General features: G+C 53.2%; 1 protein-coding gene across 3 annotated transcripts in view; it reads right to left on the minus strand.

Moving 5' to 3' along the window:
- GPR26 (G protein-coupled receptor 26) overlaps positions 1–24,165 on the minus strand; it is an 84,988-nt gene extending 60,823 nt beyond the window's left edge. For 2 of the 3 annotated variants that reach the window (XM_036067150.2, XM_036067148.2), the window contains exons 1-2: positions 23,471–24,165; positions 14,176–14,289 (exon numbers count right to left, since the gene is read on the minus strand). In XM_036067150.2, the coding sequence (XP_035923043.1) occupies positions 14,176–14,289; positions 23,471–24,138 (782 nt within the window). In that variant the 5' untranslated portion in view covers positions 24,139–24,165. The remainder of the gene's footprint in view (positions 1–14,175; positions 14,290–23,470) is intronic. The other variant, XM_036067149.2, reaches the window with a different exon arrangement.
- Positions 24,166–24,744: the final 579 nt, after the last annotated feature.

Genomic DNA, 24,744 nt, shown 5'->3' on the forward strand with positions numbered 1-24,744 from the left:
GATGGACGGTGGACATCCACCAGGCCCTTAGTTCATTTCAGCTCCTGCAGCAACCATGCACTTTACACGTGTGACTTCGGGGAACCCCAGGAGATGGGACTACCTCCATTTTGTGTGTGAGGCCATAGATGTCCAAGGAGGTTGAGTAATTCGCCTAAGGTCACATGGTCAGCAAACTACAAAGGCAGGATTTGAACCCAGGTCTGTCTGACTCTGGAACCCAGGCTTACCTAAGAAACAGGCTAGTGGCTAATTGTGTCCTGGCCGCTGGCTCCAACTCTGCTCCCGTCCTGCTATGTGACCCTGGGCAAGTCATTTCCCTTCCTTGGGCCTGTTGGTTTTATATGAAAAAGGAGGCGGTTGAATAAGATTATCTCTACAACTAGAAGAGACTGATTCTTTTGCTTCAAATCCAGCTCCACCCTCTTAAGAAAGTTGCCTGGGAGGAAGGGCTGAGAATAATTTTGCAACCATTCTGCAAAGCTCAAAGTACATCTTGCATCAGGAAGAATCCGTAGGTGACAAAGGCCTCTTCCCAGGGTTCCGATTCTGGTGGCCCTTGGCCACGGCAGCAGTCAGGGGACCCTCAAGTGACCTCATGATATGTGGGAGATACAGCCCATGTCTCAAAGGGGCATTTTTCTGAAAGTCCCCCCGTGTCCATTGAAAAACTCCACTCAATGGTGGTAACGCCAGGCTGTGAGGAAGTGAAAGCCCTCCTCGGTGTAAATGGAATTCCCCCCAAATCAAGCCACTTACTCTTTCTCAAGTGTGTCCAGCTCCGGTGGCCATATCTGGACCTTATCCAGCATGGATGTAAGGTCAAAAAGGCCACAGCTTGGAAATCCCAAGTTACCCTCTCCCTGCCCACTGCCAGATGAGGAAACTGAGGCCCAAAGAGGAGAAGGGGTCACCCAGCGTCACACAGCAGGGAGTGAGAGAGGAAGGTCTGCCTCCTGTGCGCTAACTGGGATCCGGCACCTGTCTTCCCCCGGGGCCCGTGCTGTCTGCATGATGGCAGGCAGCGGCGGTTCTCAGCGCGCCGGGCCGCCCGGGTGAGGCCGCAAAACAGACTGAGCCTGGGCCGTCACTCTGTGCCGCCAACCGGATGCTTTCCTTGGCTTTCTTTGGGCTGAGGCTGTGAGGACAAGCTCATGAAGGGAAGGAAGAGAAAGCTGGTAGGGTTCAAGCCTTCATTGCCATGCCCTCCCCTTTTAAAAAAGATTTTACTTATTTGCCAGAGAGAGAGAGAGAGAGAGAGAGCACAAGCAGGGGGAGCGGCAGGCAGAGGGAGAAGCAGGCTCTCCGCTGAGCGGGGCTCGATCCCAGGACCCCGGAATCATGACCTGAGCTGAAGGCAGACACTTAACCGACTGAGCCACCCAGAGGTCCCGCAATACCCCTTTTTGGAACAGACCCTTAATGAACCCATTCTGAAGCCCCCCTGTTTGGCTTCCTGTTTCCAGAACCACTGGCTACCCTTGCTCTCTGACCTCGTGGGAGAACGTGGCCTCGTTTCTGCTCATGCCCTCCTTAGCCTGAATGGGGAAACGGAGCTGTTAGCATTTGGGAAGGCTGCACTTTTAAGAAACCTATTTTGGGAAGTGATAGACTTTAAGGGGACAAAAACCCTGAATTTAGAATTCACACCTAATAATAACAATGAAATAGCTGAATGCCAACACATTGCTGCTATGTGATGGCAAATGGCTTTTCCAAAATGTCTGCTCTCCTGTATGTCGCTAAATTCAGTCTTAGTGTTCTTGGCTCTCCCGAGAGGACTTATTAAAAGAGCCAAATATCATTAAGCCATCCGGCAAGATCAACATGATTATTTGCAGGTTCTGTAGATTTCACAGAATAAAATGATTCGAGACGATGTAAAATTTCACTGCTAGATAATTAAGAGATAAAACTTATTTTGTTTGCTTCTCAGAGATTTTATGTAAAGTCTCAATTCTCTGCCAGGTTCAGTAATAATAATTCCCAGTTAGTTGCGTGTCTCCTTTGGGCAAAGTACTTGATGTGCACAGTCTCTCCTCTTACAATGATCCCGTAGAGCGGGAATTATTCCCATTTCACAGACCAAGAAACCCAGGCTCAGGGAGCCAGAGGCTCCTACATGGAAACCTGGTTCCACCAACAGCAGCCCAAGTGCTGGGGCTCAGATCCTGCACCGCAGATGGGACAAGAGGAGTTCTACATCTCCCCCAGACCCAGAACCCCTTCTCCACGGTTCCGTGCTGCCCAGGACTTTGTCACTTGCCCCTGGCCACGGTCCACACAGTGACTCCTGCTCTGAAAAGCCAGTGTGTGGCCTTCATCAGGGCCTCTAGGCAAAGAGATGCTCTGGATCCGCACAGCCTGGATGCTGCTCTGGTGGAGGGGCAGGGCCGGGCTGCCGCCGAGCCACCCCCTTCCGTGCTTGGAGGTGGTGACGGGCAGACCCACTTCCTGCACCTCTGAGCACGTGGAGCCCTGCCTCACACTGTGCACCTGCTGTGACTGGCTTTGCGTCCACCTAGCTCTCCCAGTTCCAGGTCCCAATTTGTTCGAGGGGGCCGGGATTTCCACAATGCCACAACTGCTTCTTTCTCATTCTAGATCTGAGCAGGGATACCATGTGGCCCCCTCCAGATGACCTAGTGCAGAGGGAATCCTCCAGCCCATCTTACGCCAGGTCTAGCTCTGCTCAGCCCCTCTGAGCGCCCTCCCCTCCAGGAAAGGGGCATTATTGTTCGGATCCGTCTTCTTCTCCGTGTGGGCAAGGTCTCTGCATGCTACACATTCCTGCCATTCTGGGCCTCATCTCTCTTTAGGGAAACGGAAAAGTGCTTGGTGGATGACTGAACTCCCTTCTCCTGCCCTGGATGGCTCTGACCCACGAGCCCCGAGTTTAGGGATTATTGGGCTTAGGTATACATAATGTGGTACACTTTGTTATATCACCTGCCGTGAACTGTCTCCCCGAAATTCCTATGTTGAAGTCCTAACCCCCAGGACCTCAGAATGTGACCTTATTTGGAAGTGGGGCTGTTGCAAACGTAATCAGTAAGGATGGGGTCAGCCCGGAGTTGGGTGGGCCCCTAATCCAACATGACCGGTGTCCCTATAAAAGGGGTAATTTGGCCACAGAGGCACAGAGAGACGGCCATGCGGAGATGTAAGGCAGAGAGACTGGGCTATGCTCCTACAAGCCAAGGAGCTGACAGCAGATCCCAGAAGCCAGGGGAAGGCCCTGGAACAAATTCTCCCTCATCCCTGGCCTCAGGAGGAGCCGACCTTGCCATCACCTTGATCTTGGACTTCGAGCCTCTGGAACTGAGACAATACGCTTCTATTGCTGAAGCCACTCAGTTAGTGGTAGCTTGTTCCGACAGCTCTGGGAAACTAATACACACCCAGTGAGGAAGCCCCTGGGGACGCAGGGGGTGGTCAGGCAGGGCCGGTTGTAACAACACAACAAGGCCCCGAGTCCCTGCCCCGCTCCCAGAGCCCTGTGTGCAGCCAGGTAGAGCCCAGCGTTTGCAGAAGCACTGGGCACTGCCTCTTCTTCGGCCTCCAGGAAGCAGAGCTTGCTGGCCCCCGTCCCTGACCTTCCATCAAGCACCAAAGTGACTCTCCGTGTATTTACTGCCTGGGATACGAACCAGGAAAACCTCTGCCAGCAGGCTCTATTCAGGGGGAAACGTTTATGCTTCCTGCCCCTGACGCCCTGACACAGCTCCCCACTCAAACCCCCTGGGGTGAGAGCCCACACTCCGGGTCCGCAGGGCAGACTGGGGAGAGGGGAAGAGGGCCAGGAGCCCGCTTTTCCAGCATTCCAGGTGCTTCTGCTGCACGTGGTTCAGGGGTGTGCCGCGAGTACCCGGGGGCGTCTGAGCACTGCCAGGATGGGGGGGAGGTGTGAGATGCCACTGGACTGGGGCCTGTTCACACGTCGGAAGCAGAACCCAGAGATGATATTCTTCTGACTCAGGGTGACGCACAGCAGATCCCCGCAGGTCCCCTCCCCGCGCCTCACTCCACCAGTCCTAGGTGCCTGGCCCCACCTCTGCACCCCTCTGCCCTGTATTTGTTAGGGGGATTCTTCCAGGGAGCCATGCTCCTCTCTCTCAGCAGGAAGCCCTCGGATCCAGGTCACTGGCTGGTCCCTGTGCTGGCTGTCACCACAGAGGGCTGATGAGGCCGGGGAGCCCCTGCCCCCTCACCCTTCACCCTTATGTCTCATTCCCCACCCGGCAGCCTGGCAGTCCTGGTCCCCGCAGGGAGGATGGGGTACCTTTGCCAGAACTCCAAGACATTTTCTGAACCTCCAGAGAGACCAGTGTCTCCATTCTGCTCAACAATGAGAATCTCCAAGGAAACTAAATTCTGGGCTGAGGACAGACCAGTAAGATCAACAGCTGTAGACTCAGCTCCCCTTCCGGGTCCCCTGGGGCTCAAGGCTTTGACGGCCGCTTCACAAACATTGTCTCAAACCCCTGATAGAGGCCCCCCTGCTGTACAAAGGAGGAACCACGGCGCGGCCTGGAAAACCCAGGATTGGAAGGCTGGGCTGTGGGCACCAGCGACCACGTGCCTGCCTGGCGCCAGGATGCCCCTCCCAGCTCCTCGACCCGGTTCCAGGGTACAAAGACCTTTACCTTCAACTCTTGCTTGGAAAGCGGTAAATTAGCACCCTCTCTGTACACCTCAGTACCTCCTTCATCTCTCCTCCCCCCGATGCCGTGCACACGCATGTACACACACACACACACACACACACACACATGCCGTGCTCCAAAGGCAACATGGGCCACAGAACATTCTTTGGGAAGCCAGCCTGATCTCTTCCCAAGACTCCTGGAGAACTTATGTGTTTGAAGACCTGTAAGTAATAAGCTGACACTTAACATTTTCATGAGACATTAGAATGGAAGGCATTTTATTAAAAGAATACTAACACTGGACAACCACCTGCATATTAAACCGCTCTGCCATCTCCATAATTCCGTGACTTTGAAAAGCCACAACAATGGTGCTGTCAGATCCACTAAATGCTTCAAAGCCGCACTCCGGTGATTTGGGACAACCGTAAGTGTTTGGAAGCATATGTCGCTGCAGAGATAATAGCCTTAGGAATGCTTCTAGACAAGTGAATTTTAATTCAGAAAAAATTAATTAGAGCTTTTGGATGAGAATCTGTTGCAGATCTTCAGACCCTGCTCAAACACTTGGAAAAAGTCAAACGTGACCCATCAGGGCTTCAAGGACATGGGAGCCGGCATGAGCATGTAATAGAAGGTAGTGACTCGCAGGAAGAGTGAAGGTGGAGATTTCCAAATGTTTTCCACGGTCATCTGACATGCCCCAAGGTGCACATATAAGTGGCTCTTTGGTTGGGACAGTTGGTGGGACTGTCTTTCTGAAAGGTATTTGCTGCACGGTCCGCACTGTGCCAACCAAGTCTACTGATAGGTCCAGCTGCCAGAGCTGATGGCCTCTGGGCCCTACTCCAGGTCTACCCAAGCTGCTCTCAGCCAGGTAGTCAGAGGTGACCCCATGCAAACCCACCACTTCTACCTGCCTTTACCCATAAGAGTCTGGGTGCTATGTCGGGGTTCACACTGAGATGCTCGGGCATAGGGAGTTGGATGGGCATCCACCTTGTAGATGGGCATCTCTATATTTCCAGTTGCCTGGTCCCCAGGCTTTGGAGATGCAGCATGGCTGCAAGGCTAAATTATTGCCAACAGGCTTGACACTGACCTTTAACTCTTAATTCTGCCAGTTGTTACTCCTGTGACCTGAGGTAACTCATCTCACCTCTGAACCTCTGTAAGACGAGGATTCTAATACTTACCTTACAGGAGAGCTGTACTAGGTGCAATCAGGTATGTACTGGTAACCCCTCGGTACATTACAGGTGTCCAATGAGAGGTGACAGGTGCAGTTATCAAGACTTCGTGTTCTCCAAGAAGGGGAGCTTGAGAACCTATCTGAAGACCTAAATGGTTATTGACCCAGGAATGATGCTTTCCCACCTAAGAAAATTATCAAGCAGATGGGAATCGTTGGGGACCTCCTCCCAGCCAGCCAGATCTTCCTGATCAACTCAAAAAGTTGGCAGAGCTCACAGCAGAAGCCCCTTCTCTTCTCCAGCGTTCCAGTTCTGCCAGCTCCCAGCGTTCACCACGGTGGTCCCGATGCAGACCCGCCCTCTTGCACGCGTCCCCATTTATAAGGCTGGAATGGGTGCAAGCAGCAAAACAGGTCACGTGGATAGACAGTCACTGCAGAGGGGGGGCAAAGATGAGCTTCCCAGGTGGCAGCTCAATGACGGGTTTAAGCGACACCTGGACAGCTGGCTCCCGGTCATCCCCCAAAAAAGCATCTTTCTGGTTCTTAGCGGGTCACAGCACAGAGTGCCTTCCTACTTCCTTCTGGGAGGAAGGCGGGAGCTCCTGTGTTCCCAGAGGAGAAGCAGAGCAGTGCAGCGCGAGGGACCCCGCGCGGGCTTTGGTTCCAGGCAGACCCGAGCTGGGACCCCGGCTGAGTCAATGACTGGATCGGGCGAGGCTAGAACCCGTCTGAGCCTCAGTATCCTCATCTCGAAATGAGGATGGGACGTAGGCACGGAGGGTGGCGCAGGTCCAGGCACAGAGGTGGGATGCAACAGGATTCATTTCGGAGCCAGAGCTGGTTCTGGTTCTTGACTTTTCCTCTCTGAATTCCACAGGGTCTGGCAGTTGCTGCCTCGGTGGTTTTGACTGTCATTTTCCGGGCAGGGAGCGAGGTAGAGAACAATGAGTCGGTGCTGCATCCGGAGAGTCCCCGGGGCCGCTCTGTGGCTATCCAAGGCTGGCCTCAGGCCGCCCCGCTCCCTGTGCCTTGTGAGCCCAATGACCTTTGCAGTTCCTTCCCGCTCTGTGCCTCAGTTCTCCTGTCTGCAGAGTGCAGCTCCCACGGCTTGCCCAGCCCACCCCTCGGGAGCACTGTAGGGTCCATGAAGATAACATGAAAGTGCCTGGAAGGCACAGCATGTCAGGTCCAGCTAACCTGGTGCCAGAACGTAACTCCTAGCTCCCACGGGCCCACCTCTGCCCGACATGCTGCCTCCTGGTGCTTGTTAACCCTCGTGAAGCCAGGAGCCCTACACACCTCAGGGACCTGACTCCTGGCATGGTCCACACCCGCCTCATATTCTGGTTGCTTCTTTAGGCCTCAGACTGCCGCTGAGCTCAATTCACTTGAACCATCATCAACCAAGCACCTGGCAGGTTGGAGAGACACAGATGCCTACCGCCCCCAGGAGAGCCTGTATTGTGTGACCAAGGAGGTGACCTCCTTCATCCTGAGCTCTGGAACTCTCCAGGGCCCACCCCTGCCCTGTTCCCAGGGCTTCTGCCTGTCCCAGGGCAGGGTGGCTCTCCACAAGGCCTGCTGAGGGGCAGCCGGCTGCCTGAGTCCCGGAGGACCTGTGTGATGGTTAATGTCACATGTCAGTTTGACTGGCCACGGGTGCCTAGACTAAACATTCCATTTCCAAATGTACTTAGCAGTTGAATCAGTGGGCTCAATAAGGCAGATTGCCCTCCCCAACTGGATGGGCCTCAGCCAACCCACTGAGGACTTGAATAGAGCCGGAGTCAGAGGAAAGAGGAATTTGCCCCTTTCTTTCTTGCCTCACTGATTGAGTTGGGACATCTCATCTCAGCTTCTCTGGCCCTTGAGCCACGACTTATACCATCAGCTCTCCCAGGTGGCTGGGCCTTCAGATTCAAACGGAGTCACACACCAGCTTTCCAGAGTTTCCAGCTTACAGAGGGCAGATTGGGGGACTTCTCACACTCTCTCTACGATCTATCGCTCTGTCAATCTATCGACCTATGTGTCTGTCCTACTTGTCTGTTTCTCTGGAGAATCCCAATACAACATGGTCATTTGACAAGGTGACCTACCCCCGTGGGCAAGAGGGCTCTGGGGAAGGGAGTCAGGGAGCAATCTTTGCATGCCAAGATACTTTCATGCTGCAGCCGCAGACGTGAGTGAGAAAGCAGGGGAGGGCTGGGGTCTGCGAAGACCCACTGGAGTGTTCTGAGAGTTTGAAGAGCTGGTAGACAGCCCACTGAGGTTGGAGGCCCAGATGCAGCATGGACTCAGTGCGAGACTCTAGGCAATGCAACGGCCCCCTACAACCCAGGCTTGTTTCCTCATCAGTGAAGTGTGTGTGTGAGTGTGAGTGTGAGTGTGAGTGTGTGTGTGTGTGTGTGAGAACTGGAGCTGTGGTTCTCAACACCACTCGGGATTAGAATCCCCTGGGAGGTTTTAAAACCACCAATGCCAGGGGCACCTGGGTGGCTCAGTTGTTAAGCATCTGCCTTTAGCTCAGGTCATGATCTCGGCATCCTGGGATTGAGCCCCGCATCGGGCTCCCTGCTCGGCAGGAAGCCTGCTTCTCCCTTTCCCACTCCCCCTGCTTGTGTTCCTTCTCTCGCTTTGTCTCTCTCTGTCAAATAAATAAATAAAATCCTTAAAAAAAATAAATAAATAAAACCACCAATGCCAGGCACCACACCTGGGGATGCTAATTTAACTGGTCCAGTGTGAGGTCCGGGTAAGGGCTGGGGGTTCAAGCTCTCCAGGTAACGCTAATGTGAAGCCAAGTTGGAAACCCATGGCAGCTGATTAGGAACTGAAAACCACACAGCCGGTGCCCCTCTCCTCAGGCAGGGGAGGCACTCATTCACTGCCCTTTCCACCCACTCCCTCCCGGCCTGGCTTCACGATGCCTCTCAGCACGTGCTCAGCTGGGCACAGGCTGTGGGTTCCTGCTGGCCCCCAAGGCACAGCCAGCTTGCGCTCCCTGGATGAGATGCCCAGGAAGGGACCTTCCGCTTCCAACACCCACGGCTCTAGGTTCTCCACAAGGAATCACTTCCAGCAAGAAGTTAAATCCTGAACTACGCTTTGGGAGCAGAGTCTGTCTTCAGCTTCTACTGAGGTGGGAGGTCGAGTGTACACTTGGAAACCAGGTTGAAAAGAGCAGGAGAATCCATCACCACCTGAAGCGACCTGCATTCCAATGTTGGTGACAATAGGGTGATCTGATGGACTCCCGGTACTCAGTGTGTGGTTCCTGGCCCAGACTCTCAGCAAGAAGGGAGAGTTTGGGGCAGGTTCTCTGGGGGTGAATATGAGAGCAAACCCTGCCCCACCCCACCCTGTTTGGCAGTGTGGACACCCTGGCCATGGAACTGTGGTTCTGATGTGACCTGGGCCACGCCCAGCACATACCTGGAGCCCACAGAACTCCCCACATGTAATGAGCACGCAGGCACATGCCCAACCCCTTGGGGTGTGCCTGGGGCCTCCCGTGACCATAAACATGACGCACCTCATCAGAATCTCTTCTCCCCTCACTCATAGGAGGGGTGTGGATGGAGCAGGTGGTTCCAAGAGGGGTATAATTTCATGGGGACTAACTCTGTGTTTACGTGCCAGCCACAAGCATCACTCCCTGCCACCCTGGTTGGGGCCTGATGTCCCCCCATTCAGGCTGTCCAAGAGCCCCTGCCTTGTTGCCCCTGATGTGGTGGAGGGAGGCAGTGACTTTGTTGCTCAATGGATGCTTCTTGATAAACTCTGATATTGGGCAGGACACCGGACACGGAAGGAAGGGAGGCAGAGAGTCCTGAGCACTCTTGGAGCGCAGCAGGAACAGGGGTCACAGGGGAGTGAAGGACACATGATATGAGCAGCTAGAAGTCAAGGGAAAGACGGTGCCGGGAGGAAGGGCTTCAGCACACCTCATTCCCCAGACCTCTCTAAGACCAGTGCTGTCTAATAGGAAGAGACGGCAAGCCACAGGTGTGGGAAGATGCAGGTGAAATTAATTCTAATCGTATAGTTTATTTAATCCAAGATATCACCATTCCCTATGGAATCAATATAAAAAGTATATATATATTTGGTCATGCTAAGCCATGGAAACCCAGTGTGCATTTTATACCTACAGTGCGTCTCAATTCAGACAGGCCATGTTCAAGTGCTCTAAAGGAACCCATGACTGGTGAACCCCATGCAGGGCTCTAAATCTGGCTCATGCTGTCCCTTCTGCTTGGATCGTCCCTCCAGCATAGCCAAGCCTACTTCACAAGGCTGGTCCAGGAAGCTCTAGCCAGGCGAGCTCGCTCCTGTCTCAGAAACATTGGACCCTGTACCTATCGGATGACGTCACATAGTGTTCTGTCCGGGTGCGAGGGCCATATCTACGGGGTCAGTGTCTCTGCAGAGGGGGTCTCCTGCAGGACCTCACCAACCCATGCCTCCTCTGCAGGGCCTTTTTTATGCTCTGCACAGAAAAGGTGCTAGAGAAATGTGTGCTGGAATGAAATGAGGGAATGTTTGCATATTTTATGAGGTTTGCTTAGGACGGTTCCTTTGTTCACATAAGAAAGCCAAGACAGGAGCAGGGTGGACTGGTGGCGGTGGGGGAAAGAGAGTCTCTTCGATAAATGGCGTTGGGGAAACTGGATGGCCACATGCAGAAGAATGAAACTGGACCACTTTCTTACACCACCCACAAAAATAAACTCAAAATGGATTACAGACTTAAATGTCAGACCTGAAGCCATAAAACTTATAAAAGGAAACACAAGCAGTAATTTCTCTGACATCAGCCGTAAAAACACTTTTCTAGATCTGTCTCCTCAGGCAAGGGAAACAAAAGCAAAATTAAACTATTGGAACTACACCTACTTCTGCACAGCAAAGGAAACCATCAACAAAGTGACAAGGCAACCTACGGAATGGGAGAAGATATTTGTAAATGACATATCCGAAAAGGGGTTCATCTTCAAATGTATAAAGAACTTACACAACTCAACACAAAAAGAACAAATAATCCAATTAAAAGATGGGCAGAGGACCTGAATAGGTATTTTTCCAAAGAAGACAGACAGATGGGCAACAGGTACATGAGAAGATGCTCAACATCACTCATCGTCAGGGAAATGCAAATCAAAACTACAGTGAGATAGCACCTCACACCTGTCAGAATGGCTAGAATCAAAACCACAGGAAATAACAAGTGTTGGCGAGGATATGGAGAAAAGGGGGCCCTTGTGCCCTGCTGGTGGGGATGTGAATTGGTACAGCCACTGTGGAAAACAGTATGGAGGTTCCTCAAAAGATTAAAAATAGAATTACCATATGATCCAGTAATTGTACTACTGGAGATATATCCCAAAGAAAATGAAAACACTAATTTGGAAAGATATATGAACAACTGTTTATAGCAGCATTATTTATAATAGCCAAGATATGGAAGGAACCCAATTGTCCACTGACTGATGATGAATGGATAAAGAAGATGTTTTATATATATATATATATATATATATATATGGAATATATATATTCCAATATTATATAATGTATAATATTCCATATATATATGGAATATTAGCCATAAAAAGAATGGAATCTTGCCATTTGCAACAACATGGATGGAGCTAGGGAGTATAACACTAAGTGAAACAAGTCAGAGAAAGACAGATACTATGTGATTTCACTCATATGTGGAATTTAAGAAACAAAAAAGAAGAAACAAAGAAAAAAAGAGACAGACAAAAAAACAGACTCTTAAATACAGAGAACAAAGTGGTGGTCGCCAGAGGGGAGCGGTGGGCAGGGGCTGGGTGAAATAGAGGGCATCAAGAGTACACTTGTCAGATGAGCACTGAGTAATGCACAGAATTGTTGAATCACTATATTATACACCTGAAACTAATACCACACTGTATGTTAATTATACTTCAATAAAAAAATAAAATTAAAATTTACCACTCCCCCCCAAAAAAGAAAGAGTCAAGATAGGAGCTGGGTCGGTGGTGGCAGTGGGCCTGGGGGTGGCTTCCCCGAAGCCGTATTTTGTATGTATGAGGTTTTCTGGGCATAGCTTTTTCTCCTTAGTAAGTTGCCATTCATCCCCATAAAAGAGGAACAGTTCTGTGAATATTTTTAAAAACCCCAAATGCATCAAATCCATTTGGAGGGAACATATTGCATTGTGAATCTACTATCAATTTTACCGAAACGTTATTTTCTGGGCACCATTAGATGAACCAGGCTATAATCAGAAAAAAAGGAAAATTTTGTTGGGAAATGAGATTAAGCCAGAGAAAAATCCAATAGTTTAAAGCTGGAGCCACATTACCTAGGCTCCTCTGAGGGTTCAAGTTCCCATCATTAGCCCACAGGTCCCCTCTCCAGTGGGATCTAAGAGGAGAGCCATCTGCCTGCCCTCCCCTCCCATTGCCTCTTTCCTCCTTGGATTAATCCCCTCACTGCACACACCAGCCCATCACAAGTACAAGGGAGGGAGTGCCAACCACAGATGTCATCCACACCAGGCCTGTGCTGTCCACGCTCCCCATGCTCAAAGGCTTCAATCCTCAAAACAACCCTAAGTGGCAGGCACTGCTCACTTCGATGGGAGGCCGGAGGCTCAGAGAGGTGGTATCACTGGCCCAGGGTCACACTGCAGGAAGAAGTGCAGCTGTGGTTTGAACCCAAGTGGGCATGTTCCAGAGCCCATGCTGGTCACCGCCCTGTGGCCCCGCCCTTGGACAGCAACAGAAACCCGCTTGTCTCTGCCTGGGTTTCGTGTCCCTTGGAAAACCTGATCCATGCAAGCTCCGGGATCCTGGCTGGATGTGGCGCATCTAGACCAAGGGTTCTCACCCAGGGGTGATGCTGATCCCCAGGGCGGTGTCTGATGACATTTCTAGTTGTGAACACTGGGGAGCAGGAGCGGGGTAGAGGCGAGTCGTGGGTAGAAGACACAGTGCTGCTAACAGCCTGCAATGCACAGAGCAGCCCCCCCCGAAAGGGGATCCCACGCAAGATGTCAGTAGTGGGGAGGGGAGGTCTAGTTGACGGTTCTAGAAGGAAGAACTAACGGCTCTTGCTCTGCCCAAGTCAGACCTACCCAGAGACCTGCAGACCGTCCCAGGTCCTACATGCAAAGCAAAGCGAGATTTCCCCCAGAGAAGGCGGCTGTGAAGAGACGGGAAGACACTCCAAGAGAAGAAAAGATGGGGGCTGCCATGGGGGAGTAGGGCCCCTAGGAGGAGGGGACAGATGTTCTCCTGGGCCAAAGAAAATGGATGGTACTACAGGGAACCAGATGTCAGCTCAGGATAAGGATGCACGAGAGGAACAGGGAGACTTTGTGGTGGGCTCCTCCTCCCCAGAGCATGCAAGCCCACCCTAGGAGACAGCCAGGCAGGGGGTCCCTTCCGCCTGCCAGCTGAGGACACCACGGGATGCTGGGATGCTGGGCTGTGTCCTCTTTCAATCTCTCTCTCTCTCTCTCTCTCTCTCTCTCTCACACACACACACACACACACACACACACACACACACTGCACAGATCCTACTTCCCAGGCTCAACATCCACTTCCTAATCAAACATCAAAGTCCCTTTTTATCGTCAACTTCCTAAACAGTGAAGCCATTCTGGATACAGAGTTGTGGTTTCTTTTTCCCCTCCACTGTGCAAAACTGATGGGATGATGCTTTTTGCCTGGCTGAAGCACAAGAGAGAAATCCTGCAGCTAGAGCGGGTTGGCTTTTGGAACGCACGGCCCCACGGCCAGCAAGCTGCACCTCGGGGCACAGGCAGTGGCAGATGGGAGCGAAGATGGCCAGCTCACAACGCCTGCACTAACAAGCGGGAGGTGCCCAGAGCGGCGGGACAGGCAGGCCTACCTGGCTGGGCACGGGGCGAGCTCCCTGCTCCCTGGGCCGATGGCACGTGGCGCCTGCTGCTGACCAGGGTGTCCAGGCAGAGGACGCCTGGGGAGCGGGGCCACACCGTGCCCAGTGGACAGTAGGAACCCAACCAGGGCAAGGTGTTTCCTCTGTCCATTCTCCCCTTTCCTTTCCTTTCGGGGCTCTTGGGGCTACAGGGTTAGACAATGTGATTTGGGAATCAAGGGGAGTCTTTCCCATCCCTTCTGGTTCTGAAGGCTGCATGCGCCCTCCTTCTCACCAAACCTGTGAAGTAAACTGTCACCCCAACACCCCCTCTGGAAACATGTGTTCAAGAGAGAGGCCGGTGACTGCTCCAGGTCACGTGGGCCCTGCTTTGCCCTCCAAAGCCCCAGTCCGGCCGGTGAGGCTCACCTGGTGATCACGTAGGGCGCGAAGCATACGAGGAAGGTCCCTATGAAGGTGCTGATCTTCTTGGTGGCGCGCTGCCGCCTCCTTCTCTGCTCCTCCAAGCAGCGTTCCCGCACACTGCGCATGAGAGAGGGGAGGATGACTTGCTATTAATGAACACAGGCAGGGCCTTGAGTGCAGGGGCTCCGGGAGGGGCCAGAGAGACCTGAGGTCAAGTCCCGGCCATAGGCGTGTGAGACCTTGGACACGTGCATGACCTAGGACATGTGCGTGACATTGCTAAGCCTCAGGGTCATCATCTGTGAAATGTGCATAGTAATATAATAAAATGCCACCAAGGGCTCTTTGGAAAATTAAATGCAAAAAGCACACAGATGCACGGAATGCGTTCAATGCGTAAAGCACATAAAGCAATTAACACAGGGCCCAAGTGCAAGTAAATATAAATTCTCATTATTACTACTCATGAAGTTCACTGATCACCTGCTGCATGCCAGCACCACAGTCTACATTCTCTCAGTAGTGTCTCTAATTCTTGTCTTTACTGATATTCATCCTGCCAGGTGTGCTCGACCTGCCACGTGGGTTTCACCTGCCCTGTTTTACAGTGAAGAGTATGAGCTCAGTGAAGCCAAATGGTTTGCCCAGCTGGTAAATGGAGACAGGATTTGAACCCTTGTCTGTTTCTCAAAGCTGGTCCTTTCTACCTGGGCTGACCTGGACTCTTCCTTTCCTCCACGCCTTCAGTCCTGGATCTTCCATCCCAAAGCCTCAGCCTTGCCTGCAGCTATACACACTGCCTTAGGGGGTCACAGGGAGGACTCTTGGGGCTACAGGGTTCTCAGGGGCTAAGTCCCTGGAGCTGGTGGAGTCAGGACTGGGCTGTGGCTAAGAGAATGTTAAGTCTCTGGGAAATCAGGGACACAGCTTAGAGGATGGACTCCCCGGTCCTGACTCCACCAGCTCCAGGGACTTTCGAGAACTGACATCTCACGCCAACTGAGAGAAGTGGTTCATGCAACCCATTTCCTGTAGGCACAGGGTAATTCATGAGCACCAGCGAGCTGTCTGTTACCACCATCAGAGAGCCCGAAGGGCCAGTCCGGCTGTAAGGTCTCACATGCTCCATTCCATGGGATTCCATGTGGGCAGGTGTTTCTACTATTTATTTATTTTTTTAAGATTTTAACTATTTGAGAGAGAGAGAGTGAGCTTGAGCGGGCCAGGGGGCAGTCAGAGGGAGAGGGAGAAGCAGACTCCCCACTGAGCAGGGAGCCCGATGCGGGGCTCGATCCCAGGACCCTGAGATCATGACCTGAGCCGAAAGCAGACACTTAACCGACTGAGTTACCCAGGCACCCCATCTACTGTGTATTTTTAAAATAAATCATATTATTCCAAAAATGCACAAGGAGGAAGACTGCAGACAGAGTTGCCCAGGATGTGGAGATAATCTGGCCGATAATATAGGCCCTTGCTATAGAGCCCCGGCTCCAGAATTAGGCCAGTCTGTTCAAGGAAAGCAAGGGGCAGAGGGAATGTGCATGAGCCAGGTTCACAAGCAGCATGAACGGCAGGGCGACCTCCCCTTCCTTCCACAAGGACTACTGTTTTAACACTGAATTAAAACAGGCCCCTGAAATTCTTGCAGGACTTTCTCCCCTTGCCTTGGAATGTAGAGTTGGGAACTGGAGTTTGGTTTTGTACAAACAGGTTTCACACTGGCTGAAAAAGTATTACTATTAAATCACATTACTAATTAATTTATAATAACTAATATTAATAAAAACCCACACTTCTTGAGGCTTTAACCTGTCCCACTTTAGACCCTTTGATGGAGAGTCACGTGCATTAGTTCACTGATGCTCACCATGTCTCTATACGTTGAGGACTGATAGAACTATAATCTTTTTTTTTCAAATAAGCGGATGAGGCACAGAGGGGTTAAGTAACTTGCTCAAGATCACACAGCTGGTGAGTAGTGGTGATAGGATGACCAACTTGTCCTGGGTAATCAGCACTGTCCTGGTTTTAGCACAGAAAGTCACGCATCCTGGATGCTTTGCATGGGACTGGCCCAGTTTTAAAATGGAAAACCTGCCTCCACCCAGAGCAATCCAGGACGGTCTGTTGCCCCACGTGATAATGGGATCTGAACCCAGGCCATCTGACTTTGGAGGCTTGAGTGTCATCTCCCAATGAGTGGGAGGGTCCTCACCAACCCCTTGGGAGGCACCAGGGCATCATCTTATCCAGAAAATCTGAAGAATACAGCCAGTGGGGGAGGAGGACTGGGGGACTTTGTCTGAGGTCACCCAGCAAGAGTCAGTCTTAATCTCCTGGCTCCCCATTTATACTTGGGTCTCTGCAGAGTCTTCTACCAACGTCCTCTGGCTCTTGTAACATGTGCACGATATGGGTGGGCATGGAGAGAAGGCACAGGTCCCCACCCAGGATGTCTGGGTGCCATGAGGTAACCGATTCATCTTGGTCTGCCCAAGATTTTCCTGGTTTTAAAACCCAAAGTCCTGCATCCTCAGAGAACCCGGTCAGTACTCGGCAAACCAGGACAGTGGTCACCCTAGGGCATGTGTGTTTGGTATATTCTCCATAACACAGGTCCGTTTGTTTTAATATTGAAATATTTCCCCCCAAACGTTCATGTAATTGACTTGAGAATTGCTGGAGATTTGGGACATGAGCTGGGTATCCTGAGCCATCATGGTACACTCAGCCCCTGAGAAGCACAAGGCATTCTAGGTATCTCCTAAAAAATGAGCACCACATCAAGGGTACCCCAAAGAAACTGATGGTGGCACTGGGGCTGGGCCCTCCTCCCATCTGTGACCCTGACGATGTTGTCCATTTCTCAGATGCTTCAGAATAACCCCAATGAATAAAGGAGCTCTGAGTGAGATGTCCTAGTCCCAGCTCTGCCCTCATTGCTGTGTGGCCTTGGGGAAGTCACTAAACCTCTCTGAATCTGGTTCCTCATTTATCCAAGGGGAATTTCATAATAGCTATAACTAGAGCTACCATTTATCAGGCACAGAAATGACTCATCAGCTAGCAAGCTCTTGAGGAGTGAGGAGCTTCCTCTGGCACCCCCAGGAGGACTGAACTCCCTGCTGAGGGGCTGAGGACCCAGTTGTCTCCCCTTTCCCGGCTGCGCCAGATAGTCCTTCCTTAAAGACATGAGGAATACTTAAAAGCAGATATTGGTAAAAGCTTCGGAGGTCTTTGGGAAGAAAACCAGACACATTTCAGTGACCCGAAAGGAATAAAATGGACACTGTATAGACTGGAATGATCAACGTCACTACTGTACACAGTCAAAATCTGTGGGGAATAATTCTCTCTGTTCCTGCAAAGCTTTGAATAGCAGGAAGCATTGCATGGCAGGCCCTTGCAGACAAGTTACTTCTGTGGGTGCCCGCAGTTCAAAGCTCAGCATCTGACATCCAGAAAACACCTAATCCGTCTATGTGGTATGAAGGGATGAGCCCTTAAAAAACCTCTTAGAAAATTAAGTCTCAATCATTTTTTTAAGTGACCTCCTCAAAAGAGATGATGGTAGAATCCTGTTCTGAAACCGATTTTTTTTAAGTGAGCCTTAAACATCCTGAGCCGATTGGACAAAGCAAGACCATGAAAGCTTCCACTAACCTGGAGTCCTTTCTCGTTAATAGTGTGGTAGTAAGCATGTGGCCCCAGAGCCCGACGTCTGGGTTCAAATCCAGGCTTTGCCACTTAATTGCTGTGTGGCTTTAGGCAAGTTACAAACTTCTCTGTTCATCAGCCTCTTCATCTCTAAAACGACAGTTCTAAGAGTACTTATCTCCTAGGGTCTTATTGAGATTAACATCCAAAAAGTACCTAGGACAGTGTCTGACTCAGTAAGCACGCAATAAACGCTAACCATGATTAATATCTATTCAACATGTTTACTGAACGATTACCATGTTCCAGCACTATCTTGAGCTCCAAAACCACAGGGCTCCCTCCCACTATAAAAGTCTTCTTTCTGCCCTGTGCATGTATGAGAGACAGACAGACAGAAAGACAGAAAGAGCAGCAACCAGGGGCCATGCCAGAGGAAGGAGGTCTGAGCTGACTCCTGACTCTCGTGCTGGCTCTGTGACCCTCTCTGGCCTCCCGGAACCCAGTGGATACTGTCTTAATGGCCCTTGGCATGCCGCAGGTGTCCGAGGTGGATGCGTGTCTGGGTTAGCATCCACACGGGCCTAGGCATGTCTCTGCTCTGAGACGGACTGGCTAGACCCTACAGTCACACAGTCATGTCTAGTATGGGAAACCCCCTCATCCACCTAACCCAGCTCACAGATGGAGAAAATGAGGCTCAGAGAAGAGAGGAACTTGCCCCCCTCCCCCAGAGAGTGAGATGCTGGCAGAGCTAGCACCCAGTTACTGACTCCCGGTCTGGCGCTCCTGGTCAGGAACCACATGGCTGCTTCCCCGAACTCCTGCAAGAGGACGGATCCATCTTCCCTGCCCAGAGGCCCCCCTCCCCGATTTCCAGGTAAGGCCAGGGGGATGGCAGGAGAAGGAGGGCAGGGCAGCTGTGCAACCCTCTTGCTTATCATTATTGTGAAGCACAGGATGAGAGCAGCTCGCCTGCGCCCAGAACAACAGAATAAAATCACTCTGCACTTGCTCTCATTTTTTTCCCCCACGACAGCTTTGCAAAACTGAGCTCCTTAACATCTTGTAGCCCTGTGAGCTGTTATTTTATTTATTTGCAGATGAGGACACAGAGGGCCAGCCAGGTTTACGCCATGCCCAGGGTCCCACAATGAGTTTAGGACAGAACCAGGACTCCTGACTCCGGGATCTGGGGTATTTCCCCAGATCCCACTGCCCTCCATAGGATCACAGAGCAATAAGCAAGCTGCGTCTAGCCACACGAATGCATTCTCCAGATAGTTCTGCGCACAGGGGTAGCAGCTGGAGTCCTCAGACTTCTAGGCTGACTCTGCAGTGCAGAGGGTAAGGGGCCCCAAATTCCCCTGGCCAGCAACATCCTTCCCAAGTACAAGCAAGTGCACCAGCATGGGGCTTCCCGAGAGCTGCCATAGGACACAACTTCCTTGTGACAAAGAGATGGGCTTTCTGGCATCGTGACATGTGGGGCCAAAGAGATGTTCCCCAGTAGGCGTCAATAAATGGCAGAATGAACAGAGAAGGCCAGGAATATCTGAAGTGAATAAATGAGGCAATCACAGCCAAAATCTTCCAGTCCCTGACACCACCATGCCCAACACAATGGTCTGGGCCTTCACTGGTCTCCAGATGACCTCAATCGGTCCTGAGCACATGCTCCAAGTACTCCCAGGGCATCCAGATTTGTTTTCTGGCTTTTAAAGAGAACAAAACAAAAGGCAAGGGAACAGGCTGACCAATGGTGGAGCAGACCTTGAGTTTGGGGTCAGGATGCTAGTGTGAAAAGTCATGTCCTCAGATCTCACAAGAGGGGACCTTATGCTGAGTCCTGGACGGTGAGGGGGACTACGCCCCTCCCCACGAAATGAAGACTTCATGTGCCCACCCAGAGCCCACATCATCCATTCTAGATCAAGTTCCAAGGACCCGGAACCCGGAATTCCCTGCCCAGATGCCCCGATTCTACTTCCAGAACGTGAGCAGGCACCCTCCCCAGGCCCATCCTCCCGAGGGTGGACAATGCCACAGGTGTGCTCGCTTGGCGCCTGAGTAGTGGAGGCTCCTCGTGGTGCTGGGTAGAGCCAGGGGTGGGGAGGAGAGGCAGGGGCTGTGTGCTTGGAGCCAGCTCAGCTCTCCGCACCATGGACGAGGCTGAACTTCAAGGAGCCCGAGAATTCTAAATTTGAACCCAGCCTTGCAGAGTGTTATAAATGTATACTTGTCAAGGTAGGAGGATAGAACATATTTCATTTAACAGTTTGTAAGCTTAATTTAGAACTTCTAAATATTTATATAGATGGTTTATGAGCCTCTATTTGCACTTTTGTCCCATCTATAAATCTTAGGGTCAGAACCAGGCACAAATTTTGGCTTGAAACATCCTAGACCTATTAAATTAGGCAAGTGCACTTGCCCTTCTTCCCTGGGTCTCCCAATTTCCTCACCTGTAAGATCAAGGGCACAGTGAGGTTATCTCCATGGGCCCTTCCATTTCCTATGCCACAGCTCGGACGCCCTCCAGGGTGGACCCTTTAGCCAACCCTCTGTAGACCCTGATCACAAGGATGAGTGTGCTTCACCAACCCGTGGAGAAGTCCCCGACCCATCCCGGTGAGTGGTGGCCCTCAGCTGGACTGGGGGACCAGGGATGTCACCATCGGTGCCCCGGCACCCCACCTTTGTCCCACGTCAGGTGAAAGCCCACAACTCTCAGCACCAGGGAGAGGACCAACCATCCCTCGTCAGGAGCTGTGGTTTGGGAGAACAGAACCAAGCAAATGGAGGAATCGGAGGACCAGGTGGGTAATAAATATTAGGAATGCTTAATTGCTTTACAAATGTCGCAACTTGAAAAACCACCACAGGAAGACAGGAGTGGGGAACGTCTCTCAGGACAGATTTAATTTAAACCAGAGGGTCTTTTGGCATTGTTGAAACCAAGGAGTCCAGCCTGCCACTCACGGGATTAAACACTCTGTGGGAAGAGCAGGCCCCAGCAGGGAGCTTTCTGACAAACGTCACCCTGGGCCTCAGGGAACTCAAAAACGGGTCCCTCCTAATTAAGTCTCAGGAGGCCGTTAGTGTGGTGGCTGTTAAGGAAAACCTCCAGCGAGCAATGACTCCACCTGCCGCCCTGGCTGTCCAGATAAGGAAGCCTGGCTTCTGCTGATCCCCAGGTGCTCCTGGCTGTCAACACCACACCAGCCCAGGAGGCTTGGCTGATCTTTCTGGAGCCTTCGTGCCTAGGGCTTGGAGGTTCGAGGGGCAGCCTTCTCCGTCAGACCGAGCTAGCTCTGCAGTTTCTCCTTTACAGAGAGGAAGAGTTTAGAGCTGCCAGGAAAGAAGGCTGTGGATCAGCTGCGAGGAAGCTGGTGCCCTCTTGTGTGTGCCCATCACCCTACCCTCTCGCTCTGGGGACCTGACTCCACACAGAAGGCGGGTGGGGTTCACTGAAGGGACAGTGCCGTCACATCTGCTTGCTACGCCGTAACCTCAGGCTGGCCCTCGGCCAGTGGGGCCTGTCTGAACTGGCCGAGGGCCATCCCTGCCCCAGGAGCCCTTCCTCTACCCCGGTGCAGACTAGCACTATCCCTTGGCCCCGCCCGGCCCCATGACACTGCGAGTCGGGGCTCCTGAAAGCATCCCGGGGCTTCGAAGAGGTCAAGGTTCCCCCAGAGGGGACCAGAGGGAGCGTGCTGGCCTGGAGTCAGTGACAGGTTTGCAAGAGTGGAGATGGCCTTATATCCCAAATGGGCTAAAAAGGAGCCACGGCCCCTCCTGTTCTGGAACGTGGAAAGGCAGCAGGGATGGGACTTGCACTGGTCTGAATAAGAACGGATTCCTCTCCTGGTTCAACGCCTTCTCTGCTTAGACTCATGGTGGGAGGGCCCATGATAGGAATCGTTCTAGTCCCGGTTGTTCAACAACATTCCCTCAGCTTCTAAAACAGCCCCAGTCAAGTCCTGGGGATGCACCTTCTAAAGTGAGGTCCTCACGCCCCAGGAGATGGCAAAGGGGAGCAGTTCTGCAATTGCGGCTGTGGAGTATTTCCGAAAGGGACACTGAACCGTCAACAGATGCGGGCAGTGAGTCAGCCGTGTCTTTGTAGTCGATGTGCATGCATGTCCCCTGTGACATGTGCACATGTGGAGACCCGTCTGTTAGACGTGCAGTCTACACACGAACACGTGCAATTGTGTGTGTGCGGCTCACACGTGTGCACATGTGGGTTCATGGGCCCTGGTGTATTTGTGCTATCGGGCATTCACGTGTAAACACTGTACATGATTCCATGGGGAAGACTCTGTGGCTGGAGGCCTTGGCCCGGCACGGAATGAGGAGGGGCCATTCTGGGACGAAACAGTGGACACACGCGTGCATGCCTTTGCATGTGCAGACACAGTGAAGTTTAAGGGCTCTTCTTTCTATTGCTCATGGGCAGAAACAACCCACACTGAAGGAACCCTTGCTTAGACTGACACGTCCAGTCTGTCCGCCTCAGCCACGAGCTTGTTTCTCCTTGGGTGGGGAGGGGCATCCACACCGTAAGGACCCAGCTCCCTCACTGCCCCCAGCCACCCCCCTGAGGAGTTCTCTGTCTAGCTCGCTTTCTGCGCCATCCTGGGTGACAGAGGGGAAGGCTGCCCTTCCCTGGGGTGATGAGATCTAAAACGGCAGAGTCCTCAGGGACACCACCAGCTGTTTCCTTCCTTGGGTTCCTATTCCCATAAGGAAAACCAAGGTGAGCTCAGGACACCTCAGCTAAGAGTTTCCTCCTTCCTTCCCCGAGATGCTCCAGGGGATGGCAGGAGTTCCTAAGGAGTGGCTGCACCTGAAATGCCCACCCCGACCTGCCTTTCTGAGACAGTGGCCCAGTGAGGGTGCAGGTGGTGTGGGTGGGTTTTTCCCAGGAGCCTCGTGGGTGACACTCTCCCTCTGCAGGTGCCTCCGGCCTCCAAGTCTGGGAGACGCAGGGCAGTGCCATTTGGGAAGAGCAGGAGAAGCCCCCCTCCAGTTCCCTCAAGAGCCCTTCAGATGCTCCTTTAAGGATCCACAGAGGAAGGTGCGGCCCAAGGACTCTCACACACACAGGATCAGGAGACAGAGGCAGGGCCAGACACAGAGAAAGGAAAGACCCAGAAAAGCAGCACCTTCCCACAAGAGCTCTCGAGGGGCTCCCCAAGCATCTAAGCCACACTCTCAGGGCCTGATTAGAACCCTTTAAAGGACTCAAGCAGTGAACAGAGATCACTGCCTTCTCCCCTGCTGTTTAAAGTGAAATCTACAAACACATCAAAGAAGTATCAGAAGTCCAACAAAGTTCTGACTCTGCTTTCTACCCCGAGGCCTCAAAAAACGTACATACTGTTTCACCCACGTTTTTGGTGGTTTGCTTTGTGGATGCTCTAAGCACCCGTCTCAAGACCGGCAGCACTGGTCCCTCCCCCCACCTGAGTTTTCAGAAGAAAGAATGGAGGCTCCGTGGCATAGGGGCCTGCTCGAGGCCACAAGCTGGGGCGTGGGGGGACACAAGGACCCCCTTCCTCCCACCAAGAGCCCTCCCCAAACTGAGCCCCCCCCACGGCCCTGCCCCCGCCCCCCCCCGCCCCCCGCTCACCTGGGGTGGATGTCGACGAGCAACACGAGCGTCTGCATGGTGATCACGTCGATGCGCTTGCAGTGGAAGCGAGCCACCTTGAGCACCTTGAGGTACGTGCAGCAGAGCACGACGAAGGACAGCAGGAAGCTGAGCGCGTGGAAGGCGCCCGTGAAGACGGCGAAGCGCAGGCGCTCGTCCGGCCGCCGGCTGCACAGCGTGCACGACGCGTACAGCTGGTGGAAGCCGAGCCAGGACAGGGCGAGCGCGGCGGCGGGGAAGGCGAGCGCGTGCAGCCACGTGTAGGCCACCATGAGCGCGGCGTCGCGGAGGCGCATCTTGGCGCGGTAGCTCAGCGGGAAGACCACGGCCACCCAGCGGTCGATGCTGAGCGCGGCCATGCTGAGCATGGAGTTGGTGGCCAGGAAGGTGTCGAGGAAGGCGGCCAGGCGGCACAGGCGGTCCCCGGCGGGCTGCCGCTGCGCCACGACGCCGGCCAGCGTGAGCGGCATGTTGAGCACGGTGCACAGCAGGTTGCCGCACGTGAGGTTGAGGGTGAAGAGCGCCGGCGCCTGGCGGCGGATGTCGGCGCTGTGCAGGAGGCAGAGCAGCACCAGCGCGTTGGACAGCAGCGAGACGCCCATCGTGCCCACCAGCAGCCCCGCCAGGCCCGCGTCCCACGAGTTCATGGTGCGCGCCCGCCGCGGCGCTCAGGGCCCGCCACCCGGCGCCGCCATGGCGCCCCCGCCGCCGCCCCGCGCCCCCCCGGCCCCCGCCGCCATGGGCCCCCCGCGCCCGCGCCCCGGAGCTGGCTGCCCGGCGCCCGCCCGCGGCCCTCACCCCATCCCTCTACCCGCGGTCTGCCTCCGCGGCGCGCACGGCCGCCGGCTCCCCGGCTCTCTCGTCCTGCCCTCTCCCCGCTCGCTCTCCCTTTCTGCTCTCCCCTCCACTTTCTCGCTGCCTCCCGCCTGCTCCCTCTCCCGCTCTCTCCTGGCTGCGCTTCGCTTCCCTCTCTCCCACTGCTGTTCTCTCCGTCTGTCTCTCCCACCCCCAATTTTCTCCTCCCCTCCGGTTCCTCCCCCTCCTCTTCTCTCCCTCTCTGGAATCGGGCTGCTTCTATCACAGAAATCCCCGCTGATGCGCACACGCGCTCTCACACACTGAGAGAACCGGCCCTGAAGGCTCCGGTGCAGGGTGATTGGCTCCTTGTAGCTCCCCCGCCCCTCCAGCCCTCCCCTCTGTGTGTCCAAGACAGGCTGAGTCAAGGAAGTCTGTCTGAGAAAAGGGACGGATGC

The sequence above is a fragment of the Halichoerus grypus genome, chromosome 7 (assembly GCF_964656455.1).
Source record: "Halichoerus grypus chromosome 7, mHalGry1.hap1.1, whole genome shotgun sequence".
Taxonomy (NCBI): Eukaryota; Metazoa; Chordata; class Mammalia; order Carnivora; family Phocidae; genus Halichoerus; species Halichoerus grypus.